Source organism: Anastrepha ludens, chromosome 3 (genome assembly GCF_028408465.1).
Source record: "Anastrepha ludens isolate Willacy chromosome 3, idAnaLude1.1, whole genome shotgun sequence".
Lineage (NCBI taxonomy): Eukaryota > Metazoa > Arthropoda > Insecta > Diptera > Tephritidae > Anastrepha > Anastrepha ludens.
In genome coordinates this window covers 24,329,384-24,354,417 of record NC_071499.1, presented here as the reverse complement: position 1 = coordinate 24,354,417, position 25,034 = coordinate 24,329,384, and the positions used below count along the sequence as shown (strand labels likewise).

The 25,034-nt window shown below is 33.0% G+C and overlaps 1 protein-coding gene across 8 annotated transcripts in view; it reads left to right on the top strand.

The window, feature by feature from the left end:
* The window catches only part of LOC128857181 (programmed cell death protein 4), a 67,282-nt gene that overhangs the window by 15,562 nt on the left and 26,686 nt on the right, over nt 1-25,034 (top strand). For 7 of the 8 annotated variants that reach the window (XM_054092810.1, XM_054092815.1, XM_054092813.1 and 4 more), the window contains 2 exons: nt 22,796-23,827; nt 23,958-24,385. In XM_054092810.1, coding sequence (XP_053948785.1) covers nt 23,023-23,827; nt 23,958-24,385 — 1,233 coding nt within the window. In that variant the 5' untranslated portion in view covers nt 22,796-23,022. Of the gene's footprint in view, nt 1-12,510; nt 12,596-22,795; nt 23,828-23,957; nt 24,386-25,034 lie in introns of those variants that run through there. The other variant, XM_054092816.1, reaches the window with a different exon arrangement.

The window sequence follows — 25,034 nt, the reverse complement described above, 5'->3', positions numbered from 1 at the left end:
CTCACGAGCTACGAATGGTGTGAATTGTCAAAAATGAAGTCTAACCGCGGCCGGGGTTTAACAGAGCTGATTGCAGTGAATTCTCTCTTGCTATATTGGCTCTGCACACAGAGAACGTTCTCTGTATATCATAACGTTCTCTGCTTTTACTTCTGTAGAAAATCAAATTGACGATTAGCCGACGGCATTTTGCAAAGAATTTGCTTGTTCATTTCTACATATGTTCCCTTGATGAATGAAAATTTATTCAACTAAATGATTATTGATGAATAATTTGAATATTTATTATATGCGCCAACATTTCAAATCAAAGTAACTTTAATATTTTGATTTAATTTAAAAAAATGCACTATAAAACGACCTCTCACATCTTGGTATGTGCATTTTAGTAAATTGAAAACTATACAAATTTGATGAAAATTTTTACATACAAGTGCTTTGGTATTTTGACATATGTATGTAAATATATGTATATCAATATATACATACATATGTATATGTATTATGTTAGCTATGTTTGTGCAAAAGTTCCATTGGATCTTCAATTCTTATAGTGTTACATATGTATGTACATATCATATTTACATTTGAATATGCATTCATTTGTTCCTTTGCAAACGAAATTTTTTTCAATTTAGATTTATTACTTGGAATAATAATATATATGTATGCATTTTATAGATAGTATAAAACTTTGAAATTTAAAATAAATAAAGGAAAACTTCAAAGAAACGTATGTATTTGCATATACAAAAAGAAATTGGGCATTGTTATACATACATTTGTTTGAAATAAAATTGACCGACAGCATTTTGCAAGGCATTTAAGGCATTACGTTTTTATTTCTGTTCTGTAATTTTTCATCCACATCCTATTGCAGGAGGTATACAAGCATGGTTTGTATACAAGTTTTGATATTCAAAATAAATAAAAGAATAATTTTAACAAACCCAAGATATCCTCCATATTTACATATTTTATAGGATAAAAAAGCATATTCGTATGTTACCGTAAGTATGTATATTTGGATTAATAACAAAATCTGTTTAAACTGTTTCTTACTACAAACATATGTATGTACATGTATGCATACACATGTAAGAAACAATTAAGCAAAAGTTCAATGTACTGAAGCAACCATGACCTACCTCACGTATTGGCATATTGATGCCCTATTGTGTATGTCCGTACATACATATACATACATTCTCGACTCCCAGCAAAACTATGCTTATTAGTATATACATACATATGTATGTACATACAACAGCACACACAAAGCACTGGCTTTATGCCTCTGCACGCGTATGTTTCCAAAGCTAAAATTATAAGCCGAGCGACTGCAAGAACAAAATACATTCATAGGCGCAGTCGCAGCGGTCAGATTTTTTTAGTCGCAACGACGCTGAAAAATCCAAAATATTCTATAACACTAAGTTCGAGCTCATATGCTCATATGCCCATATGCCAATTTTCTCGCCAATTCGAAAATAGTCAATATTGTAATATTTCGCGTTGAATTATTTGCCAATATTTGGTAAATCTTGAATTTTTGTCAAGTCGAGTGGCCGCGGCTCCGTACATATGTATGCATCAATATATGTATGTAAATATGTGTTCTAAATTCTCGACAGCAATAGCAAATCGAAATATTTTTTCTGTCGCAAGTGCTCGCAGCTTCATATGTATGTATGGCTATGGCAGTTTGTATGCATGTATTTATGTACTATATATGCGCGTTTGCTTTTGCATGTCCATAGGAACGATTTTTCATATGCAGATATTTATTTTATTGAGCTGAACGAATATATTGCTATTGTAATGAAATCCTGTCAATTATATTATTGGTATATGTTTCTTTAAGATCCTCTTACCAAATAAATATTGCTATCCTTAAGAAAATGAAATACTATTTTTTTTAATTTTAATTTTTTATTTTTATTCACAAGCAATTTAAGTAATCTTATATGTACATGTATATATATTACAATGCTATAAATAATAGGTATTTACATGTCCTGAAATGAAAAAAAAAAATATAAAATTGAGAAAGCACGAATTACGAAATTGTTCTCATACTATAACAATTTCTCACACGACTTCGATATTGACATCGATTAAGTCATTGCGATTTACCTGATTTTTAAAACACTACTCTCAATCCATCATGATTAAGAAAAAATTGTAGTGCTTAAAAATCTAGGCTCGGGTGCTAGCTGAAAGAGAAGAAAAAATAAAAAAGAAACCTGTAAAATAGACTAAAAAATAGAGAAAACCTGAAACGGAAAATACCTGTAAAATATATAAATAAAAAAAAACCTGAAATATAGAAAAGTGGAAAACCCTGAAATAAAAGAATAGGTATCATCATATGCAAAAGATAGCTAATAGATTATTAATTACCTGTGTGAACGGCGAATCTCTTTTCGTGGGGCCCTGGCTTACAACCTACAGCTTTTTTAATTTATTTTGTAGTTTTCTTTCTTTGACTTTATTGACCTCATTTCGCAAGAGCCACTTTGCATTCTTGAATAAAAGGACAGTTAAGAGAAAATCTAATAGCTTCTCGCGATGATCTCTACACTCGCCAGATCCTACAAACCAGTCGGGAAACACTTTTTGTGTTTTTTCTTTTAGAGCGGACAACATTAAACACCTAAGACCTGCAATGTGGGCATATTTTGCGAAGAGCTGACGGTACCACACCATTTGGAGTCGACACACTTCGAAAACCCTGTCTTCAGGATTGACAAGCCTTAAATCGCTGTCATCCGTGAAGTTTTTTGATCTTATCAGGGCTTCTGAATGCAACTTCAGCTCCCCTTTTGTTTTCGTCATGGCGTGGGTGCACTTTTCACATTTCAACTTGCACAGCATTTTCTGGTAAATACCATAGCCTGTGAAGTAACGCTGCACTTGTACCTCAGCCTTATTACTTTCTTCAGCAAAATGTATGTCTTCCACATCAATCTCTTCTAAAACGAGATCCTCATTTCGCTGGTCTCCTACCTCTGTCTCAAGATGACGATCCTCGGGGCCTATATACCAATCTAAATTTAAATCGTCATCATCTGTACAATTAGAACCTTTCTTCTCAAATCTCTGGCGTAAAATTTTCATTGAGATCAGTCGCGCAACTATGTATTGAATTTCGTGAGCTGAGGGATGGGTATTCATACCCTGACTAGCTCGTATGCGATAGAAAAAGTTTTCTAACGCATCTTGATTCATTTTCCCGGTGAAAATAAATTTGAGGGAGCTGTGCTCAATGAAAAGTTCCTCGCATAACATTTGCATCGCTGAAATCGTTATGCGGAAACCTTCGATGCACTGCACGCGTGCGTTTTCCGGCAACTGGAATGACCGCAAAAAATCTAGATGTTCATTCAATCTATCAATTTTTTTGCTGTCACCCCGCCTAATCGGACATTTTGAAGGATTTTTCGACTGGAATCTTTTTGCATCCAATTCATCGAACAGATCATTCATTTTTTTAACGAACATCTGTGTGGGCTTAGCGCATTTTATCACGTAGTCGTCACTGCCTAATAAATTTTGGGACAAGGCCATGTCGATACCAGAGGCTACCGAATTGCTCAGGACCTGAGTCGCGCGTGAAACGCTCATTTTATCCATAAAATTGGGATATATATGGGCCTCCGTTAGTTTCGGACAAATTTTAAAATGGGGATTCATTTGATCTATATCAAACAATTTTTCAATCACCTTGAAGCTTGTCACTCCATCTGATGTTAAGATGTCATATTTCATCAAGGTATTTCGGACGGACTTTATCAAGTGACAGTAATCGAACATGCAAAAAATTGTTGTGCCTTCGTGCACGTAAAAGGGGCTATCCTCATAAATCCCCAAAGATTTAAAGATACTACTGTTGGAGGGCCCTTGATCGCAAACTATACCTTTCAAATTTAACCCCATTTTTTTTAGTTGTGCGACATTTTTGTCCAAAATGGACATCAATGTCTCCGTACGTATACCACCACTGGAGATATAATACGAAAACACGTATTTCCATTTGGAGCACAATCCCTTAACCATAAAAAATAAACATTTATTCCCAATTTTGTTTTCGCGTTGACCTTCCCCATGGTCTACAAACCCATCGATAACATCTCTAGCTTTATTATAGCTCAAGTCCGACTTGATGATAATTTCATCGAATAATAGAACGCTTATGCGTTCGGTGTCGGACATATTTGAAACAATTTTTTCTAAATTATCACAGACATTGGCATCGAACCCCGGAACAACATATTTGATGGGGCGCCAACGCGAAAGGGATGATTTATGGGGCAAAGCAAAACCTAGATCGTCACGCATAAACGTATATGCTTTGATGTTTTGAGCCAATGTCTTTTCCTCCTCGCTATAACGATTTTTTTGGCCACTGACGATCATTCTTGCGAAAGTTACAGCATCACTGCTTGAAGTTTCTTCCGCAAGAACTGCACGAGTACACAAATATTTATATTTTTGCAGTAGCTTCTCATTTTCTGCTTCTAACTCTTGAATTCTTTTTTTTAATTTTATTTCATTGCTCCGATAATAACGAGCAGCCTGAGCAAATCGTTCGCTACTGCTTGTGATTTCTAAGTCCTCACAGATGTTTTTGTTTTTGGGTACCTGCCTTGTTTCCTCTAGCATAGAATATTTTTCGAATTCTTCTAACGTGAGATCATTTGCTACACCTACACCTACTGTACGATTTACGTACACTTTAGTAACGGGCGGGCAAACCCAATCAGAGCCAGTACTAGGTGAGCGACTTCTAGTAACTGGCTCTAATCTTAAAGATGGAACAGCCCCATCTAAAACTTTATAACGAGTTACTTGCTCTGGACTAAAGTGGCGCTTACAAACATATAGCCTGTCAGAATCTGCTGGTTGCACGTTGCAAGCCAGGGCCCAACTAATTCGAGCCTCTCCTCGTCGAGGAAATTCGTACAACGTATGACCCTTTTCCACCACGCATCCTACCACGCAACAGCTCCGTTGCTTTTTTGGAATTGTACAGCTGTATGTAGGGTCATCGTCGTGCCCTATTAAGAAAATTTATTTTATAATATAATATAAACGTATAATAATTCAAAGAAGGTTATAGGCATGTTTTTATGATGGAACTCCCTTCCCACAGCCCCCAGGCCGCGCCACCACTCTCATTCATCACTAATAATCGAATGTTGCTGAATGTACTTTAAATCTCTTCCTATTAGTCCCTACTCCTACTACTACTATTTTTACCTTACTTTCCTTTTAATACTTTATCTTTACTACTATCTGTAATTTTAATTTTAATTTTGATTTTACTGTTTATCTTTTTATGTAAACTATTCTTAAGGTCAATCATTGTAAAAATAACCTATGGTTGTATGTTTTGACTTAGTAATAATAAATAATAATAAATAAATAATATTTGCTTAAATTTAATCTAAAAACTCTTAGTTTTCCCTATTTCCCACTATTTATAGCACACTCTAGACTTCACAATCCGCATAAGCTGTTCAAATGCAAAGTTCAAAAACGGTTTGAGATAGAAAATTAATAAAAATAATTTTGCTTGATATTTTTCTGATTGGTTGTTTTGATTTTATTCAACAAGGCATAGTAACGGATGCCGGGTATTGTAATATTATGGTTATTAATAAAAAATTATTTTCTATGAAATATATGCACATACACATTCAAAAATAATTTCAATTTCTTAACTTCCTCCACTTTCCTGCCTCAAAACTCTAATGCTACCAGTTAGCAAACCTCACCCTCAATAAAACCTATCCACCCTAATATTATATCAAATGCATGCAATAAAACCTATCCACCCTAATATTAAATCAAATGTATGCAATACATATGTAGGTATGTGTGTTTGATATTCTTGTAGGTTCGCTTTAGCGAAATATAAAAACACACATACCTACTTATGTATTGCGCAAAAACTTACCTAAACGAAGGGTGGGGATGGCACCCTTTTTCAAACATTGTCCCCCCACAACACATGCCTCAAAGTGTTTTACACACACAAATGAGTTGTGGGATGGAAGATGTTCCGTCCTGGCAATATGTAAATTCTCCCTCCATTTGTCTGCTAATATGGGGTCCTGTGGGAAAGAAAATAATTTCACTTCACTGTTTTTTAAATAACACCCGCGCACACGACACGTTCTGCTCATTTTTAAATCGAAAAAGTTTAAAAAAATTCGGAAAATCGAAAGCGTTTGAAAATTGCGCGACGTCAATCAAAAGTTTTTCTCAAACTAAAGTTCATTAGACTCTTTTGGTTTGACATGGAAATTTTGGCGCAAATTACGCAAAATCAATTCAAATTCAAAAATGAATTTTCATGCAAATAAAGAGACAAAAAGCACCTGTAACCTAACTTTGCCACAAAACGGAAAGTTTCCAAAAAAAAAGCTCTTAATTCTCAAAAGCTGTTAAATTTCTGCAGTTGAGCATATTTCTGTTAACGTTCTGTGAAAAATGTCGCTGTTGTGTACCACGCGCGCAAAACGAGTACCCCTGAAAAGTGCTGCCATTTCAGTCATTGAGACTTCTCTATATTTAACGTTCTCTGACAAGCAGCGCTGCATTTGTATACAAACAGTGAGTACAAAAACGAAATATTGGAAGTTTTGAGAAATTGTTCTTATTTGAAAGAATTTTTTTTGAAATGCTTTCATAAATTTCTAACCAATTAAGTGTGTGGTGCACGTGAAGAGTTGCGGGCTCGAACATATAATAAAGATCCGTTCCTTTTGACGGTAACTTTATTAATTAATTCAAATATTCAAAATATATCAACAATGGTTGGGCTATTTGCGAATAAAATTTTCCGAAAATTTATTAGATACTCAATTAATTATTTTATAGGTAAAATTTGCAGAAATTTGTAAACAAACCGTTTGACGTTTACATATATTCTTGCAGAAAAATATTTGCGCTCCAGCACTTTTTACCGTTACTCTCTCTTTTGAGAGTTGTTTTGCTATTTACCAGTTCTACAGGTTTTGGTCAAAAAATCGCTGGGAGTACAGCGAATAACTCAAAACTTACATACCTATGTACATACATATACATAGTTACATACACACATATTTAAGTGTTGAGACTTAATAAACCTTTTGCGTAGTTCTAAATAAGCTTTGCTTTCTTGTCGGGTCAGTTTTTGCAAAAAATTTAGCTGTTAGAATCCATAGAAGTTGACACGTGGGATGTTTGGATTTTTTTGTTTGACTTCTTTGAGAATATGGGTATATATTTATTTTATGTTGTATTAGCTTTTGAATTTGCACTCAAACCGGTTAACAGTCATTAATATTCCGGAAATAAAAACAAAATCTAAGACAAATAATTCTTCCGCGTACACCGCGCCGCTTAGGCGATTTTGTTTTTTTTTTACGATTTTTTTTTATTATTAAAATTAAATTTTTTTTTTTTGTTTTTTGTTTTTTTTTTTTTTATTTATGGTTTTTTTATGGTTTCTTGTTTTGTCTGTTTTTATGGTTTATTGTTTTATTTTTTCCTGTGTTTTTTTTTCCTTTATTTTTTTTTACTTCGTCATTTTTGTTATTCTTTTATTTTATTTTTTTATTCTTCAGTTTTTTACTTCCTAGTTTTTGTACTTTTTTTTATTCCTTAATTTTTGTTAACATTTTTTTTTAATTTTGCTTTAAAAATTTTTGTTGTTTTTTTTAATTTTTGCTTTAACATTTTTTATTGTTTTTTATTTTATTTATTTATTTTTAATTTTTGTTTTATTCTTGTTTTGTATGGTTTTTTGTTTTATTTTTATTTATGGTTTAATTTTTTTATGTTTTATTGTTTTATTTTTTTCATTTATTTATTTTTTTTATGTTTTATTCCTTTATTACGTTTATTTTTATTCCCTAATTTTTTTTATTCCTTAATTTTTTTTATTCTTTAGTTGTTTATTCCCTAATTTTTATTATTGTTTTTTATTCCTTTATTTTTCTGTATTCCTTAATTTTCGTTAAAATTTTTTTTAATTTTTGCTTTACATGTTTTTTTTGTTTATTCTTTTTTTGATGGTTTTTAGTTTTATTTTTATTTATGGTTTTATTTTGTTTTTTTTGAAGTTTTATTGTTGGTTTTTTTTCTTTAATTAATTTTGTTCAGTTTTTTACTTCTTAATTTTTTTTTTTTATTCCTTTATTCATTAATTTTTGTTAACATTTTTTTATAATTTTGCTTTAAAATTTTTTTTTTTAATTTTTGCTTTAAAAAAATTTTAATTTCAATTTAATTTTTATTGTTCAATTTGATGGTGTTTTCAAATATATGTATCTTTGAATGTACTTTTAAGCTTTTTTGAAAATACTTTATAAGTTAAACAAAAGTTATCACACATTTCCATTAGAATAAAGCACCACACAAAATAAGCTGTGCCCCACTATATTTATGAAGATATGTAAATATGTGTGCGTCTACCGCATGTTGCACATACATTTTGCTCTTACATATATTTTATTTATATTTACATATATTTATTTGTTTTTATACCTATTTACAAACATACATACATACATATGTGTGTATGTATAAAATACATATTCAAGTCACTCTGTTGTTGACATGCTATCAGAAGGGTTTGTTGTTTTTATTGTAACCGGTTTCTGTTTTCCATTACCTTATTTTTATCCCACACCACATCCGTGCTTCCCTTTCACGCAAACCCCACACAGTCTGTTTTGTGACGCGTACTCGTTCTCGCCTGCTCAATTCTGCCCTGCTCAATAATATTCCAGTCTAATCTGTTTTATATGTACATATCGACATATGTATGTAGGCATTTTGTATGCTCTCCCCTCTTTGGTTTTCGCCTTTCTGTTTTGACCGGCTTAACCTTGAAAAATTCGTTGTTGATATTTTTGCTTTCATTACAATGTTCAATTTTCGTGTTTCGTTTTTGTTGTGTTCAGTTTTCTTTTCGGTGGTGTGTTGGTTTGTCGTTCCGAAAATATTTTGCGTTTTAATTTGTCTTATCGTTTGATATGTACGTGTGAATGTTGTTGATTTCATTAACTGCCGGACGGACGCTACTCAAATGCTCAGGGTCACTCAAATTTCCATCCACCTGCGTTTGCATCTTCCCAAGATTTACTTTTATTTTCACTTTGCCTTTTGTGGCTGTTAGATAGGGTGTGTCAGCTGCTCTAAAGAACCCGCACCGCCCTTCCTTCCTGCCGCTTTTAGTTACACATTGGTGTATGTATGTGTATACGTTAATAGAATATCTTGAAAGTTTTACAGTGACGTGCGATGAAATAGAGCCTGTTTTAACTAAAGTCTTCAAAGCAAAGCCGGCTTTACACGACTTGTGGATTTTAGTATTTTATTTTTGAATTTTTTTTTTAAGAATTATATTTAGTGATTCTTGTTAAAAAACTATTTAACCCTCCGTTTGATACCTTTCTTAAAACCTGCGGTTGGGCACCCGGGTCTGGCCTTTTTTCCTCCTGTTCGAGGATCCTTTTTAAAAAGTTATATCCTTTATTATATTCGATATATAAATCGATAGAAAATTAAATTTTAGGCAGCTACCTAGAAGCTCAAGTCGGAAAAGTCTAGTCAAACTTGGGTGCCCAACGAGGGTTAAAAAATTAAAATTATGAAAGCTCTCTAGTTTTATAAGTAAGTAAATATAACTACAGCGGCCGCCGTAGCCCCGAATAGTTGTGCGTGACTATCAAGCGGAATTTAGAGAGAACGTAGGGTCGAATCTCGATGGAACACCAAAATGAAGAAAAACATTTTCCTAATAGCGGTCGCCCCTCGGTAGGCAATGGCAAACCTTCGATTGTATTTCTGCCATGAAAAAGCTCCTCATAAAAATATCTGTCGTTCGGAGTCGGCTTGAAACTGTAGGTCCCCCTCATTTGTGCAACAACAGCAAGACGCGCAGCCACAAATAGGACTTTTATTAATAATATTTGAGCATGTTTTATAAACATGCACTTTTTATTTCGAGTCTTTCTTAGTTGTGCTATTGTACGCCCATAAGTGCTTAATTTTAATTATTAAATATTGCGAGGAATCGAACCAGCTCCTTAGGAGGAAGCATTTGTAAGTTTTCATCCTCTAGTAGGTACGAGCCCAGCATTCTGTGTCTCCTGTGACCTAATGCTTTACAATTGGTGATTAAGTGTTCCATGGACTCCTCTTCATTACAGCAGAACCTACACAAACTAATGCTAGATAGTCCTATTGCATTGAAATGCTTATTTTAAGTGGCTTGTAAGTGCTCCATAGAGTAATCTGAGGCTCTTTTTATCTAGGATTAGAGCAGATTTTGATCTGTTGGTATTCAAGTTCAGCAATTTTTGGAGTGATAAAGGCTGTTTGTGTCGTTTCAGTATTCCTTGGTTTTTATTTGGATCCATTTTTTGATTTTAGGTTGTTTTTGTTCAAGCCGAAAATGGCTCTCTCCGCTGCTTGTTTGGCATAAAAGTCTGCCTTCTCGTTTCCTTCATGTCCCTCACGTCCTGATAACCAAATAAAGGAAGCCGCCTGATTAAGAGTCGTCAGTTTGTTGAGTGCATTGCAACAATCCAAAAGGACTTTTGAATTAAACGTAAAGCTACTTAAGGCGTTGAGGACTGATAAACTGTCGACAATTATTTTAATTTGTTACTTTCCCGAACCCTCTTTTGTTTGATACGATTTCCACTATTCACGTCAAAAAGCTCCGCATGGCAAATTGTAGTATCTGTAATCAGTGTTAAAGATTTGTGTGCTCTGGACCCCCACTATTTCAGCCCCTACTCCCTGGAGCGTTTTAGATTCATCTATATACCATTTTTGCAAGTTATCATGTAGCCATGTTGGGCTAGTGTTCCGCTCTTCCCTAGACGGGTAGATATCGATAGTGTATCTCTTAGTAAAATTGAGTATGGGTTCCGTATGGTCATTCCCCTGGGTCATGCATGCTGCATGTTCAACCGTGTTTAGGATATTCTAGTGTCCAGTAAGATCTGGTTTAAATTTGCCTTTTAAATTAAAGGAGAGCGCCTGCTTCCTCTTGTATTGCTAAGTGTAGTGGTGGTAGATTTAAAAGCGCTTCCATCCCAACAGTTGGGGTAGTTCTCATAGCCCTTGTTGTGCTTAGGCATGCCAGCCTCTTTTTGTTGTCTATATCGTTTTGATATAGCTGTAATTTTATTGGTTTTTGTCTACCATACCAATGCATGGGCGCATAGCAGGATATGCCCTCCAAGTCATTTTAGAGCTCAGGCCCCAGGTCTTACCCAAAAGTTCTTTTGTACAGGGTTTGATTGAAAAGTAATGAGCCTTCCCGCGCAGAGCGTCTGCCAATCGATCAACCGAATCGGCTGGTGGGGGAAAATTATCGTTGGACCTTCCCGGTCCCAGTTCGCTGGCAACAGCGGTGCAGTCAACATCGCCCCACGCGTGAAAGCTGTTTTAAAAGTGTGTTGGGATTTTGCAGTGGCGAAAATGCAGCGATCGTTGGAGCAACGTTACTCGACCAAATTTTGCGTAAAGCTAAACAAAACGAGTACCGAAACCATTGAGCTACTCAAGGAGGCTTACGGGGACCAATCTCTGTCCAGTGCCCAGGTAAATCGTTCAAGGAAGGCCGGGAGGACATCGAAGACGAACAGCGATCTGGAAGGCCTTCGACGACGCAAACAGACGAAGATGTGAGCCGGGTTCGTGAATTTTTGAACATTGACCATCGTGCTAGTCTACGTCAGATCAGTGAATTGAACGCGATTCCGGCGGATGAGTTTAAAAAATGTTTCCTGCAGTGGAAGGACCGCTACCAGCGGTGTATTGACGCTAAGGCTCCTATTTTGAAGAATATTAGTTGTACAAGCCAAAAGGTTTAATAAAACTGCTTAAAAAAATAAGGCTCGTTACTTTCCAATCAAACCCTATAGTCTAAAGGTTTTTCATTGCTTTTTTTAATACTGAGTACTGAGGTGTACCTCTCAGGAGATTGTTTTTTATCCAGGATAATTCCTAAATATTTAACCACAGTAAGATAAATTAATTTCAATCTTATCCGACCAAAGATTATGCCGCCAAATTCAACAAACTTCTGTGCAAATTCTCATATTTGGCTTTAACATGATTGACAGTTTCAGTAAAACTCTTGTCCGTAACTTACTTTTAAACTGATTTTTTCCTATTGTAAAGGTGTTAAAATTCACGGGTATAAAATATACCTGTAAACATCAAAAAGTGTGTGTGGCTCTATTCTATCACACATCACTGTATGTGTGCATGTACGTATCTGGAATTTGCCTCCCTCTCCTTTCACTCACATACTTACATACATTTCTCTCTCTCCACCAGTTACAAGAAATTGCGCAGTATTTTTAGCATCCGTAAAATTGCCAATTCCTCTTATCATTTTTCTTGCAATATTGTCATTTGTAATTGTGGCATCGCGGCGTGTTGTTTGTGCTAGTTGCAAGTGTTGGCCTCCGTGAAAAGACTGAAAAGACGTTATAGCGTACGAACGCAATTAATTCGCTAGAGCATGCAATTTGCTTCTTAAGTGTTTTCAATGTGATTCTAGTGATTTTGAGTGGAGGTAGGTCAGTTCTAAAAAGGGAAAGCTCAGTGATGATGATGACTATTACATGAGATCTAGTACACACATACATACATACATACATATGCACATGTGCACTATCAACAAGCAGCAAGCAATTTGTAATTTGTATTTGAAAAACGTCAGCACTTAAAAAATACTCGACACATTTCGTTTGACGTTTTCTATTTTTATTTATTGCACGTCAGTTTTGGTAGAAAAGGAACTCGATTTAAATATCCCAAAAGTATTAAACGAGTGGTGTGTTTTGCATTCCATTACTGCATTGTTGTAATAATAAAATAAAAAAATATTATTAATAGCCATAATGCCATGTCGAGGCAGGCCAGGCAAAGTACAGTACCGAAGGCGTGATATCAAACGTGTTAATTGAGTGACTGTGAGTGACTAGTGTAACTATTTCATGGGTCCCGTGTCATGAAATGATATAAATAATTTTTCCCAATAGTGACAGCGGTTTTGATTTTTATTACGGTGGAGAAAGCTCAGAAGGTGTGGCCAACATCAGAACGTTAAACGACTCTCAGCGAATTTGAAGGAATCAGCTGACTTGCTGACGTATCAGGGGGTGTGGCAGCGGTAGGCAAAAACTAAGAGTGTGTTGGTGATTTAAGAAAAAATCAACGCAGAACCAAAGCGAATCTATTAAAGGTGATATCAGTAGATCAGCTGGGTTGGCTTTCCATTGCTTCCATGATAAATTTGCTTCTAATGTCTAAGTGCGTGGACCGAATTTGTAAATTATAACACGCAAATGTAGTCACTATATCAGCCTTTTGATTCATAGTACTTTTTATAAGTTATCATTAAGAATTAATAAAACATTTAACGTTAAAAATGCTTCTTTTTTGCATAATCTTAAAAAAATTCCCTATTACAGACTCATATTTTACTTAATATATGTAAGTACAGAAAAGTAACAATATTCGCTTATAAACACTCTTGGCCGGGATTCGCAATTATGTCTATTGGGCTATTTTTGGCAAACTATAATGTCTTTTTTAATGAAACTTGGTGGAGGTGTTAAAGAACACTCTTTATAATTCCAAATTATTCGGGGAAATCATAATTTCGTAATTATTTGCCTTCAAAATGCCCTCGGGAACTTCACTATAATTTGACACTTCACTAAAATTCACCAAATATACACTCACACGCGTGTTTTTACTTATTTTTATCCTTATATTCGAATTATTTTTATTAAAATTAAATGCAAATTCATTTGTCCATACAATCACTTTCCAATTTTAATCGCGAATAAGAAGAAGATTGGAATTACAATAGTATGGTGTTGCAGGATGCCCGCAAATGAAAACAAAAATATGAACAATAATTAAGTATTTGAGTTTAGTGTTAATGATGGGGATGGGGGTTATTGTGCCTCCTTACTACATACACGCATATGACGTTTTAATTTTGGGTTCAATGGTTTTAACACGGAAAGGAGTTCTAAGCAAAAATACTGTGGATTGCGTAGCCGGAGTTGGACTGATGAGGGTTATTTTTTTGAAGCGCGGTCGAAAGCCGCCCATGCGGATAAAATTCGATGCAAAAATTCTACAAATTTACAAAAAATATTTCTCAATTTTAAATTACAGCAAAAAATACTGCAATTTTACAATCAACCCTCCACTGAACATCTTTGCATACGAACTTCGTTTTTATTTCAGGTGGATGGCAACAACAACTTTTCGCTAAATTACAGAACTTAAACATTAAATACTTAAAAACTATAAGCCTCCGGCTGGTGCGGTTTTCAGTTTTAAGATGGGGATATACACCTCTATCGGCCCGTTTTAACATTTTCTTTCAAAGCAATATACATTATACTAAATATTTCCCACACTCTTCATTAATTCAAGTTTTGAGTTGAAGCTATTATTACTCAATAATACTACGAATTTTATTAAAATTCTATTATTAAATAAATGTGCGGGACGAACTGTCAAAGGAACGGCAGTGAGAAAAGAATAAAGCGAAACCGAAAAAACCCAGTGAACCTATGAGGTTGAGGTTCGATAGAACTTTGTTGTTTTTAAAAATAGTTAAATTAACCTTCGATAAATCATTATTTTAAAAAATAGTGAAAATGTGGAAGAAAAATTCGCGCAATTTTCCCATTATAAAAATCCATGCCTCGCAATTTCAGTGTCAAGATCTTTGTAGAAGTGAAGTTACAGCTTATTGAAAGAACTCTGTAAATTTTCCTCTTTATTTCATTATCACAGTAGTATTATTTTTATTGGTCCGATGTGCATTTTCCTCTGTATAAACCACGGCTATAAACAAATAAAATATAATCAGCTGTTAACTTTGATAAATTACATGGCTGGAATTTCGCGGTTTCATGTTTTTTTTTTTACCTTATCAACTTTGGTTGCTTTGATACATTTTTAAAATACGACGCAATTTAAACTGTAAAAAAAGAGAAAATACGAAATGTAAAAATATTGCATTTGGAGTACTCACGAGCTCGTTTGTACCTTAATACATATGCACGCACATATATTTTTATTACAAGATTAAGAACCCGTTTTTTAGAGTCACGCGAAGCATTGGCTTAATTTTTCATACAAAGAAAAATATGAAAATAAATAACTTGCATAAATATTTGTAGTTGTCAAAAAAATAAAAATAAAGTGAAAATAAAAAAAATATATATAAAAAAATATATACATATATAAAAGTATGTATAAAAAATATATATATAAAAAAATATATACAAATGTATATAAATAAAAAAAAAATAAATACAAAACAAATATAAAAAAATATATAAAAATATATATAAATGAAAGTATGTATAAAAATATATATATATAAAAACTATATTATAAAAATAAATAAATAAAAAATATATAAAAAAAATAAACACAAAATATATATAAAAAATAAATACAAATATATATAAAAAAAATAAATACAAAATATATATAAAAAAATATAAAAAACTGTATATAAAAAAAATAAATACAAAACAAATATAAAAAAATAAATACACAACAAATATAAAAAAAATATTTAAAACAAAAAATATATTGTATAAAAAAAATATTTAGAAAAATATATAAAAGTATATATAATATAAAAACATATAAAAGTATATATAATATAATATAAAAACATATAAAAAATGTAAAAGAAATACAATTCTTTTTTAATTAAAAAAATAAAAAAAACTGAAATAAAATAATAAAAAAATAACATAAAAAATAAAAAAAATAACACAAAAATATAAAAAAAATAACAAAAAAATAAAACAAAAAATTAAATTAATTTTGCGAAAAAATTGCTTCCGTATCCTTTACGACTTGCTATGTGTAATTTGAATTTTAATTTTACTGTTAATCCTTTTATGTAAACTATTCAACTATTGTAAAAATAACCTATGGTTGTATGTTTGGCTTTAATAAAAAAAAAATACACAAAAATTAAAAGGAAGAAAATAATAAGAAATAAAATAACATAAGGAAAAAAAGAAAAAAATTGAAATAAGGAAAAAAAGAAAAAATAAAATAAAATAAGGAAAAAAATTAAATGAAACAAGATTAAAAAAAATAAAAATAAAATAAAATAAAAATAAAATAAAACAAAATAAAATAAAATAAAATAAAAAAATTAAATAAAAATAAAAATAAATAAAAATACACAATTAATAATGATAATTATCTACTCGTAATATAGAATTACAGCGCACGGTTTCCAATATTTTCTTATACTCAATGAATTTTATATGACAATTTTATTGATATCAAACGAATGCTGTTTGAGAAAGATTTAATCTATTTTTTTTTTAATCTGTAAGTAAAGTTTTGCAAAACAGACATTAAATGTATCTCGGGAACAATTTTTGAGTGGTGTGTTTCTCGGGCACATTCGCATTAAAGCCCTAAATTGAGTTGTTGGAAGAGCGACTCGTCTATCTACATATATACTTAAGAATTTACATCAGTAACTACTTTTTCTTCCGAACTCGAACGGAAATTGAAAAACTCTACCTTCTTTAAGTAAATTCCGCAGCATAAGCACGAACTATAGATGCAGCTATGGGCATTTCCAGGTGTTGATATTTTTAATGAATAGCAGATATAAAAAGCTTTTTATCCAAACCGAATTACAATCGCTTCTTCTTCTTTGTTATTTTAATGTTTTCATTATATTTTTCGACTGCTTGCGTGCGTCTGGCGTGTCTATGCTTTGTTTTAGAATCGCATTTTATTTTTTTTTTCTGCTAAAAAGCTGCATTCTTTGCGCATTTTTGTTATTGACAAATGGTGCACTTGGCAGGTAAAACAAAAGAGAAACTACCAACACGCGCACAGACAGATCTGTCGGCCAGAATAGACGCATGAAAAAATAGATGGCGACGCACTTCTAAGGCCTTAAACTCGAACGTAACCATGCATACTTAGGTACATTTAAGTATGTACAGTGAGTGTTGCAGAAAATCGTACATGGAATGTTTATATAATGCCTATTTGAGATAATGTCGATAAAATCACAGAAATAATCGACCGGCTTGTTGCTGAGTCGGTTGTTAGTAGTCACAGCCTCGCTCAAAAGCTAAAGATCGATCATAAAACAGTTTTAAAAAAATTTCTACTTAAAAAATATAGTTGAAAATCTAACAAAAACAGCATGAATTCAAAAAATGTGTCAAAAAAACTACAAAAAAAAATTTAATTTTTGAATATGGTTTAATTGTACTTCCATTTTGTAATGCCTATTAACCTTAAAATATGTCCTCTTAGCCTATAAGAATCTATTATTCTATTCATTGGCCTAATAAATAAGTAAGTAAAACATTAAAACTCCACATAGAAAAATCTCATTTCTAAAGTTTTAAAAGTAACCACTTCAAATTTTACTAAAAGTGAATGTAAACGAAATTGAAAACTAAAAAAAATTTTAAGCAATCTTAAATTTAAAATCTTACGAATTTGACCTTGGTCTATTGCTTGAAAGTGTTTTTTTTTATTGCTCACAAATATTTTTTTTATTGCTCGAAAATATTTTTTTTATTGCTCGAAAATATTTTTTTTTTATTGGTCGAAATTTTTTTTGTATTGCTTGTGAAAGTACTGTTATTTTAATTGTTTGAAAGAACTGTTGTTTTTATTGTTTGAAAGTTTTTTTTTATTCCTTGAAAGCTTTTTTGTTGCTTGAAAGTGGTTTTTTGTTTGTTTTTTATTGCTTCTTAAATTTTTTTCTTATTGCTTGAAAGGTTTTTTCTTAATTTTACTTTTTGAAATTTTTTTTAAATTTTATTTTTGAAGGTTGTTTTTTTTTTTAATTTAATTTTTTTAGTTTTTCTTTAATTTTATTTTTTTAGTTTTTTTTTTTTAATTTTAGTTTTTTAGTTTTTTTTTAATTTTATTTTTTGTTTTTTAATTTTATTTTTTGCAAGTTGTTTTTTGAAAGTTTTTTTTTTAATTTTATTTTTTGAAAGTTTTTTTTTTAATTTTTTTTTAATTTAAGCTTTTTTTAATTAAATTTTGTTTTTTATTTAATTTTTTTGAAAGTTTTTTTTTAATTTATTTTTTTAAAGCTTTTTTTCTTAATTTTACTTTTCGAAAGTTTTTTTTCTTAATTTTATTTTTTGAAAGGTTTTTTTTAATTTTATTTTTTGAATTGTTTTATTTTTATTTTTTGAAATTTGTTTTTTATTTTATTTTTTTTAAGTTTTTTTTAAATTTTATTTTTTGAAAGTTGTTTTTGTTTTAATTTTATTTTTTGAAAGTTGTTTTTTTTTTAATTTTATTTTTTGAAAGTTGTTTTTTTTTTTTAATTTTATTATTTGAATGTTTTGTTTTTATTTTATTATTTGAATGTGTTTTTTTAATGTCATTTTTGAAAGCTTTTTTTTCTTAATTTATTTGTTGAAAGCTGTTTTTTTTAATTTTACGTTTTGAAAGTTTTTTTTTCTTAATTTGTTTTTTGAAAGTTGTTTTTTTAATTTTATTTTTTGAAAGTTTTTGTTTTTAATTTTAGTTTTTGAAAGTTTTTTGTTAGTTTTATTTTTTGAAACTTGTTTTTTATTTTATTTTTTTAAAGTTGTTTTTTAATTAAATTTTTTTTTTTTAATTTTATTGTTATTTTTATTTTATTTTTTGAAAGTTTTTTTTTTTATTTTTTTTTTTTTAAAGTTTTTTTTTTATAATTTGTGACTTGAATTTATAACAATTTTTTTTTAGAATGGGAACTATAATCTCGTAATAAATTAATAACAAACAAAAAATGTATAGCAAGTAGCAATGTAGCAAGTAAAGAAAAAAACGTACCATCCTTAGTGACACTCACTGTACACAGAATTCACGTACAGCAGATAGAGTGCAGTTAAAAACAAACCTTCAACTAGTACTTTGCCTCTAAGCGCATGCCGGTGCATAAACTATTTGCGCAAATGGCATCCAGGCCAGTCAGTTGGTGGTCGACTCCTACTCACCTCACCCGTCGCCTACTGCTTGCCACCGTGTCTAAGCAGTTACATAAGTACCTAACTACTTTGGCTAAGTATTGTCCGTAGCATTGAAACACTTGGGTGTTCGTGTGCCATACATTTACATACTTACACATAATATTTCTGTGCTCTATACGTCTCAGTGACTGTAAGTTCATATTGCATTGTAATAAGTCAAGATTGGATTCGCTCGCTGCTATTGGCAGTATCAAATGACGGTTGGAATCGCTTTAGGTGTAGTTAAGTTTGGATTGGTTGGCTGGATTCGTGATTGTTTGGTGCATTGAACGCGCCGTAGAACTGTGTTGTTGTCGTATCTCGGTTGACCTTTAGCGACGCATCAAGTTTTTACCCGGTGAAATGCTTGACTTGTGCGTTTTAGTTTAAGGCCAAAATGAGAGAGCTCCTTACTTTTACAAGGTTAGGGTGAAGCTGATTTCGAGTAGCCGTATTTCTTCAAGAATGAAAGGACAGCGAAAATTGAGGGGGGAAATATTATAATTTTCCAGCGGCGGCACTCTTCTAGATGTTGTTTACGAGAGAGCTACAAAGAGTGTCAAAATAGCAAGAAAAATGAAAAGTTAGGTTAGGTTATGGGTAACCAAGGAAGAGATAATAGAAAAAATACTATTTAAATTTATTATTAAGAAAAAGATTTGCTTGCAAGTAAAGCTTTAAAATTTCGCCAGTAATTTGACAAACTTTTTTTTTAAATTTAAAATTGACCATAAAGTTCCCGGAATGTATTTAGAAAACTCAAAATACAAATTCAAAATTCAATATTACAAATTCTTCAAAAGTAATATTATCGCCTTCAAATTACCTCCCATCAAGTGCAACGCACCTTTTCTAGCGTTTGATCAGCTTCCGAAACATTTCCGGAACTCTATTTTCGGTATGGCCATCCGAGCCGTCTACGATTTTCCCTTTACTTCCTTTCGGCTGTAAAAAGAGGGTTTTTTACTCGATCAAACAGAAAAAAGTCGCAGGGAGCCATATCAAGTAGCCATCCGATGGCTGTTGGATGGAATTCGTTTCGTTCTTGGTTTAAAATTCACGGATAATGATGGAACTGATTTTTTTTCTAAAAATCCCTTCTCATTTGGCGAATTGCTTCACGTAAACGTCTCATAACGCCCAAATAATAGTCCTTATTAACTGGCTGACCTTCCGGCAAAAATTTGTGGTGTAAAATACCGTTATAATCCATAAAAACCGTTAGCCGCGCTTTCTTTTTTTTTGACTGAAAACATTTTGTTTCTTTCGCTCGTGGTTCATTTGGAGCTTTCCACTCACTCGCCTGATGTCTGGATTGCGTGTCATATTCATAAACCTAAACCCACGTCTCGTTGTTGTTGCTGTTGTTGTTGTAAATCATAAATATTCCCCATACATTTACGGGGAATGCTGGTGAAGTGACAATCCTTGGCCGGATCGGATATAAATCCGGGTCGTTACGGTTGCGGACTGTCGAGGGAACGTCTCGTCTTCAGTTGTGATACGTTTGATGAATGTTGGGTCGGACTCAGCCCTGGAAATCATGTCTTTGGCGGTATCAACGCGTTCCCTTTGTTGCATGAAATCCACGCCTTTTGGGAGCAACTTTGCAAAAACACGGCGTAAACACAAACCATTAATTGGTTCTACGACAGTCGTTCTACGTTATCGGAACGACCCGGCCAAGGACTGTCACTTCAGCAGCATTTCTGGGGAATGTTTATGCTGCTACAACAACAACAACAAACCATTAATCTCATTGTGCTGAGCGGATCCATAAGCAATGTTCAAATCCTCTGCCACAGCCTTTTGTTGGTTAATTTGTGGTTATTGATTAGCTTTTTTTTCTCACTTTATTGATGTTTTCATCCGTTTTCGATGTCGACGCGGCCTGCCACTACTTTCGTCAAGCTCGTTGGACCACGATTCCAAATATTAACAGCCAGTCCAAATGATCTTCTACTGAAATGTAGGCGAATACAGGGTGGCTGATGAAAGCCGCTACCAAAAAAAAATTGAATAACTTGTTTTCTTTTTAAGTTATCTGTTCCATTTTTGTTTTAATTTGCAGATTGATCTTTAAAATTTATTCAAATGGATAACTGGGACACGCAAACAAGAATTTGGATAGTCCGCCGCTATCACGCACTGGAGTCCGTAGTTTTGGTACAGAGAGAGTACAGGCGGATGTTTGGCGGCGATCCCCCGAGCAGATGGACCATAATGAGACTGGTGAATAATTTTGCTGAGCAAGGAACAGTCGCAAGAAGGCCTTATCATCGAAACCCACCAGTTCGGACGGAGGAAACGATCGCTGCTGTAGCTGCAGCTATACAAAGCAATCCAAGGGTTTCAACAAGAAGCTTATCTGCTCAACTTGGTGTCAGCCGACAGTCTTTGCAAACAATAATGCACAAAGATTTAGACTTATTTCCCTACAAAATTCAAATGGTTAACAAACTGAATGCAGCAGACTTGCCGATTCGCTTGGAATTTTGCCAGAAGATCCTGCAAATGGTGGAAGAAGACCAAAACATGTTAAACTGCCTTTTCATGTCTGATGAGGCCCATTTAGATTTAAAAGGCAATGTGAACAAACAAAATTGTCGAATATGGAGTACTTCTAACCCACAGATACTCCACGAGACGGAATTGCATCCTCTTCGCGTGACAGTGTGGTGTGCGGTTTCTTCACGCTGTATTGTCGGGCCTTATTTTTTTGAAGAAAATGGTCGCACCGTTACGGTTACTGGAGACCGTTATTTGAAAATGCTGAAAGAATTTTTCTATCCAGAACTACGCCGAAAGAGAATTCCTTTCAACTCTGTGTGGTTTCAACAAGATGGGGCAACGTCTCACATAGCCCAGACTGTTATGACAGAGTTGCGACGAAAATTTCCCAATAAACTGATTTCAAGAAACTCCGAATTTCGTTGGCCCCCCAGGTCGCCTGACCTTACTGCACCTGACTTTTTCTTGTGGGGTTTATGTAAACAAGAAGTTTATAAAACAAAGCCAACAAATTTGGATGAACTAAAACAATCCATTCGGGCAACAATTGCGGCTATTCCTGTCGCAACTCTCAAAGCAGCAATGAACAACTTTTTACTAAGATGCCGCACTTGTGTCAACGAGCATGGGGGGCATTTAAATTCAATTATTTTTAAAACTAGTTAAGCTACATTTAATAAAATTTAATGACCTTCAACTTGAAAAAAAAAATAAATGAATTCCATACACTAAAAAAAAAGTTATTTGAGTTTCTTAATGTAGCAAAATTCATCAGCCACCCTGTATATAAAAGTTCGGTCCGAATCAAATTTTTTTTTTTTTTTAGTTAATTTTTATTTCTTCCTTTAAGTTTCCTACTTTTTAGCTACTCTAAATCAGGTGGCGGATATCGACTGTAGGGATCGACGAGATTCATCAGGAAATTTCTGCAAATATTGGAAATCTCTGTAATTTATTATATAATTTAAAGTAACCACTAGTAATGACAAACCTTCTCATTAAAACCAACTATCTTTCCGAAAACTAGGGAATTTTTGAGAAACTATCCAAAGTGAATTCTAAGTTGATCTTCATTTTTTTTTTTTTTTTGAAAGTTTTGCATACAATTTTCTTTTTATTAATAAATAAAATAAATAAATAATAACTTTTAAATATAAATAAATATTTTGCCTTTCCTTTTCTAATAATTTGATCTATTTTCTCTCTTTCAGCAACAAGGCTGGATTCCTAAATTGCCATTGTGAGGCCCTAAACGTACGACATTGCGGCTTTTAAAAACTCCACCTTTAAGCACATTTTGAGTACAATTAGCTAACGGGTTTCTAAGCACCTGCTATAACAGTACAATTTGTGTGTGACATACATACATACCCAAAAAATATCTACACACATACAACTCAGGCAAAGTTTGGGAAGCGTTTAACCTCTATTAGCAGAAATGGAGGTCGAAACCACTCAGCAAAATGGTAATACGAGCTCACGCGAAAGCTCCATCGAGCGTGAGCTTAACGAAGATGTGCAGCAGGCTGTGCTAAACGGCTCTTCAGGGTCGCCGAAAGTTACGAATGGGCACATGAAGAAGCCGTTGCCTGTAGGTGATGGTCATGATCGCATCAAGCGCAGGGCCAGACGTCTTATACACCGACAAAATAGTCGTGGCGAAACAAATGGCGTTACCGGTTCAGCTATAGCTGTTATGAATGGAACTGCTGGCGGCTATGTGGTGCCACATCGTCGTTGGAAGAATAGTCGACGTTCGCGCAACGGCCATGGTCGTGGTTTGCCGAAGAAGGGCGGCGCCGGTGGTAAAGGCGTTTGGGGCGTGTTCGGTTCCGAATTGTTGTGTGATGTGATTGTTGAGGATGAGAATGATCCCAACTACGATAGCGAATATAATGACAGGAATATCGAGCTGCGTGAGGTTATTCCCGAGATGACTCCGGAAGAATTCTTCAAAAAAGCTGAACCTATTATATTGGAGTATTATGAGCACGGCGGTACCGATGAGGTGGCGGTAAGTTTTGATGAAATACTTACCGGGCCGTTGCGACCATATGTGACAAGCGTTGTGGTAGAGATATCAATGGATCATAAGGATTCGCAGCGTGAAATGACTTCGGTATTAATTTCCGATTTGTATGGACGCGTCATAACCGGCAAAGATATCGAAAAAGGGTTCGAAATTTTGCTGAATAATTTGCCTGACTTGACACTGGACACACCAGACGCGCCTACCATACTAGGTAAGTTGGAGTGGTTGGTGATGTTGCCAGATACGTCCACAATAATGATATTTGAGTGAAATGGTTAAAAATGTTGTCATTCATGTTTTGTTTTTTGTTTTGCTGTTTACTTTTTTACTACAATTCGCAGGCAATTTTCTCGCACGTGCTGTCGCCGATGACTGCCTCCCACCCAAATTCGTCACAAAGCCGACTGATCTCGATGCGCAGAGTCAACAAGCTGCCGCAGCTATACGTCGGGCTGACACCCTACTGCACATGAAGCAGGGATGGGCTCATTTGGACAATGTTTGGGGCATGGGCGGGCCGTTGCGACCAGTAAAGACCATTACCAAGGAGATGACTTTGCTATTGAAGGAGTATTTGTCATCTCGTGACATTCAAGAGGCACATCGCTGTCTACGCGCACTCGAAGTACCACATTTCCATCATGAATTGGTGTATGAAGCCATTGTCATGACACTTGAATCCCTCAGCCATACAACTGAGGAAGCCATGTGTGAGCTACTCAAGTCATTGGATCAGGCATGCTTGGTGTTGCCAGCCGGCATGGAACAGGTGTGTAATTGAATTGTGCAGAGTTAAACGAATTTATGTGTTAAAGAAAGGAAGCGTGATGTGTGTGTGTATTACAAAAAAAAAGAACGATTTAAAATGAGTTTATATTCAAAGTTAAGAATAAAGTCGCGTTTGACTCTCGTTTCACTTCCAGTTAAAAAAAATAATTAAAAAACAAAAATGAAAATCATAAAATTAAAACAAAAACGATATTAAATTATAAAAAGTAAAAAACAAAATGATATAAACTTATAAAAATTGAAAAAAATGATATAAAATTATAAAAATAAAAAAAAAATATATAAATTTATAAAAATTAAAAAAAAAAAAAATGATATAAAATTATAAAAATTAAAAAAAAAAAACGATTTAAACTAAATTTATATTTAAATATAAGAAGTCTCGTTTCACTTCTAACCAGTTAAAAAAATACTTTTTAGTAATTAAAAAAAAATTATAAAATAAAGAAAAATTATATAAAATAAAAAAAAATTATATAAAAGAAAAGAAATTATATAAAATAAAAAAAATTATATAAAATAAAAGAAATTATATAAAATAAAAAAAATATATAAAATAAAAAAAATTATATAAAATGAAAAAGGTTATATAAAATAAAAAAAATTATATAAATAAAAAAAAATATATA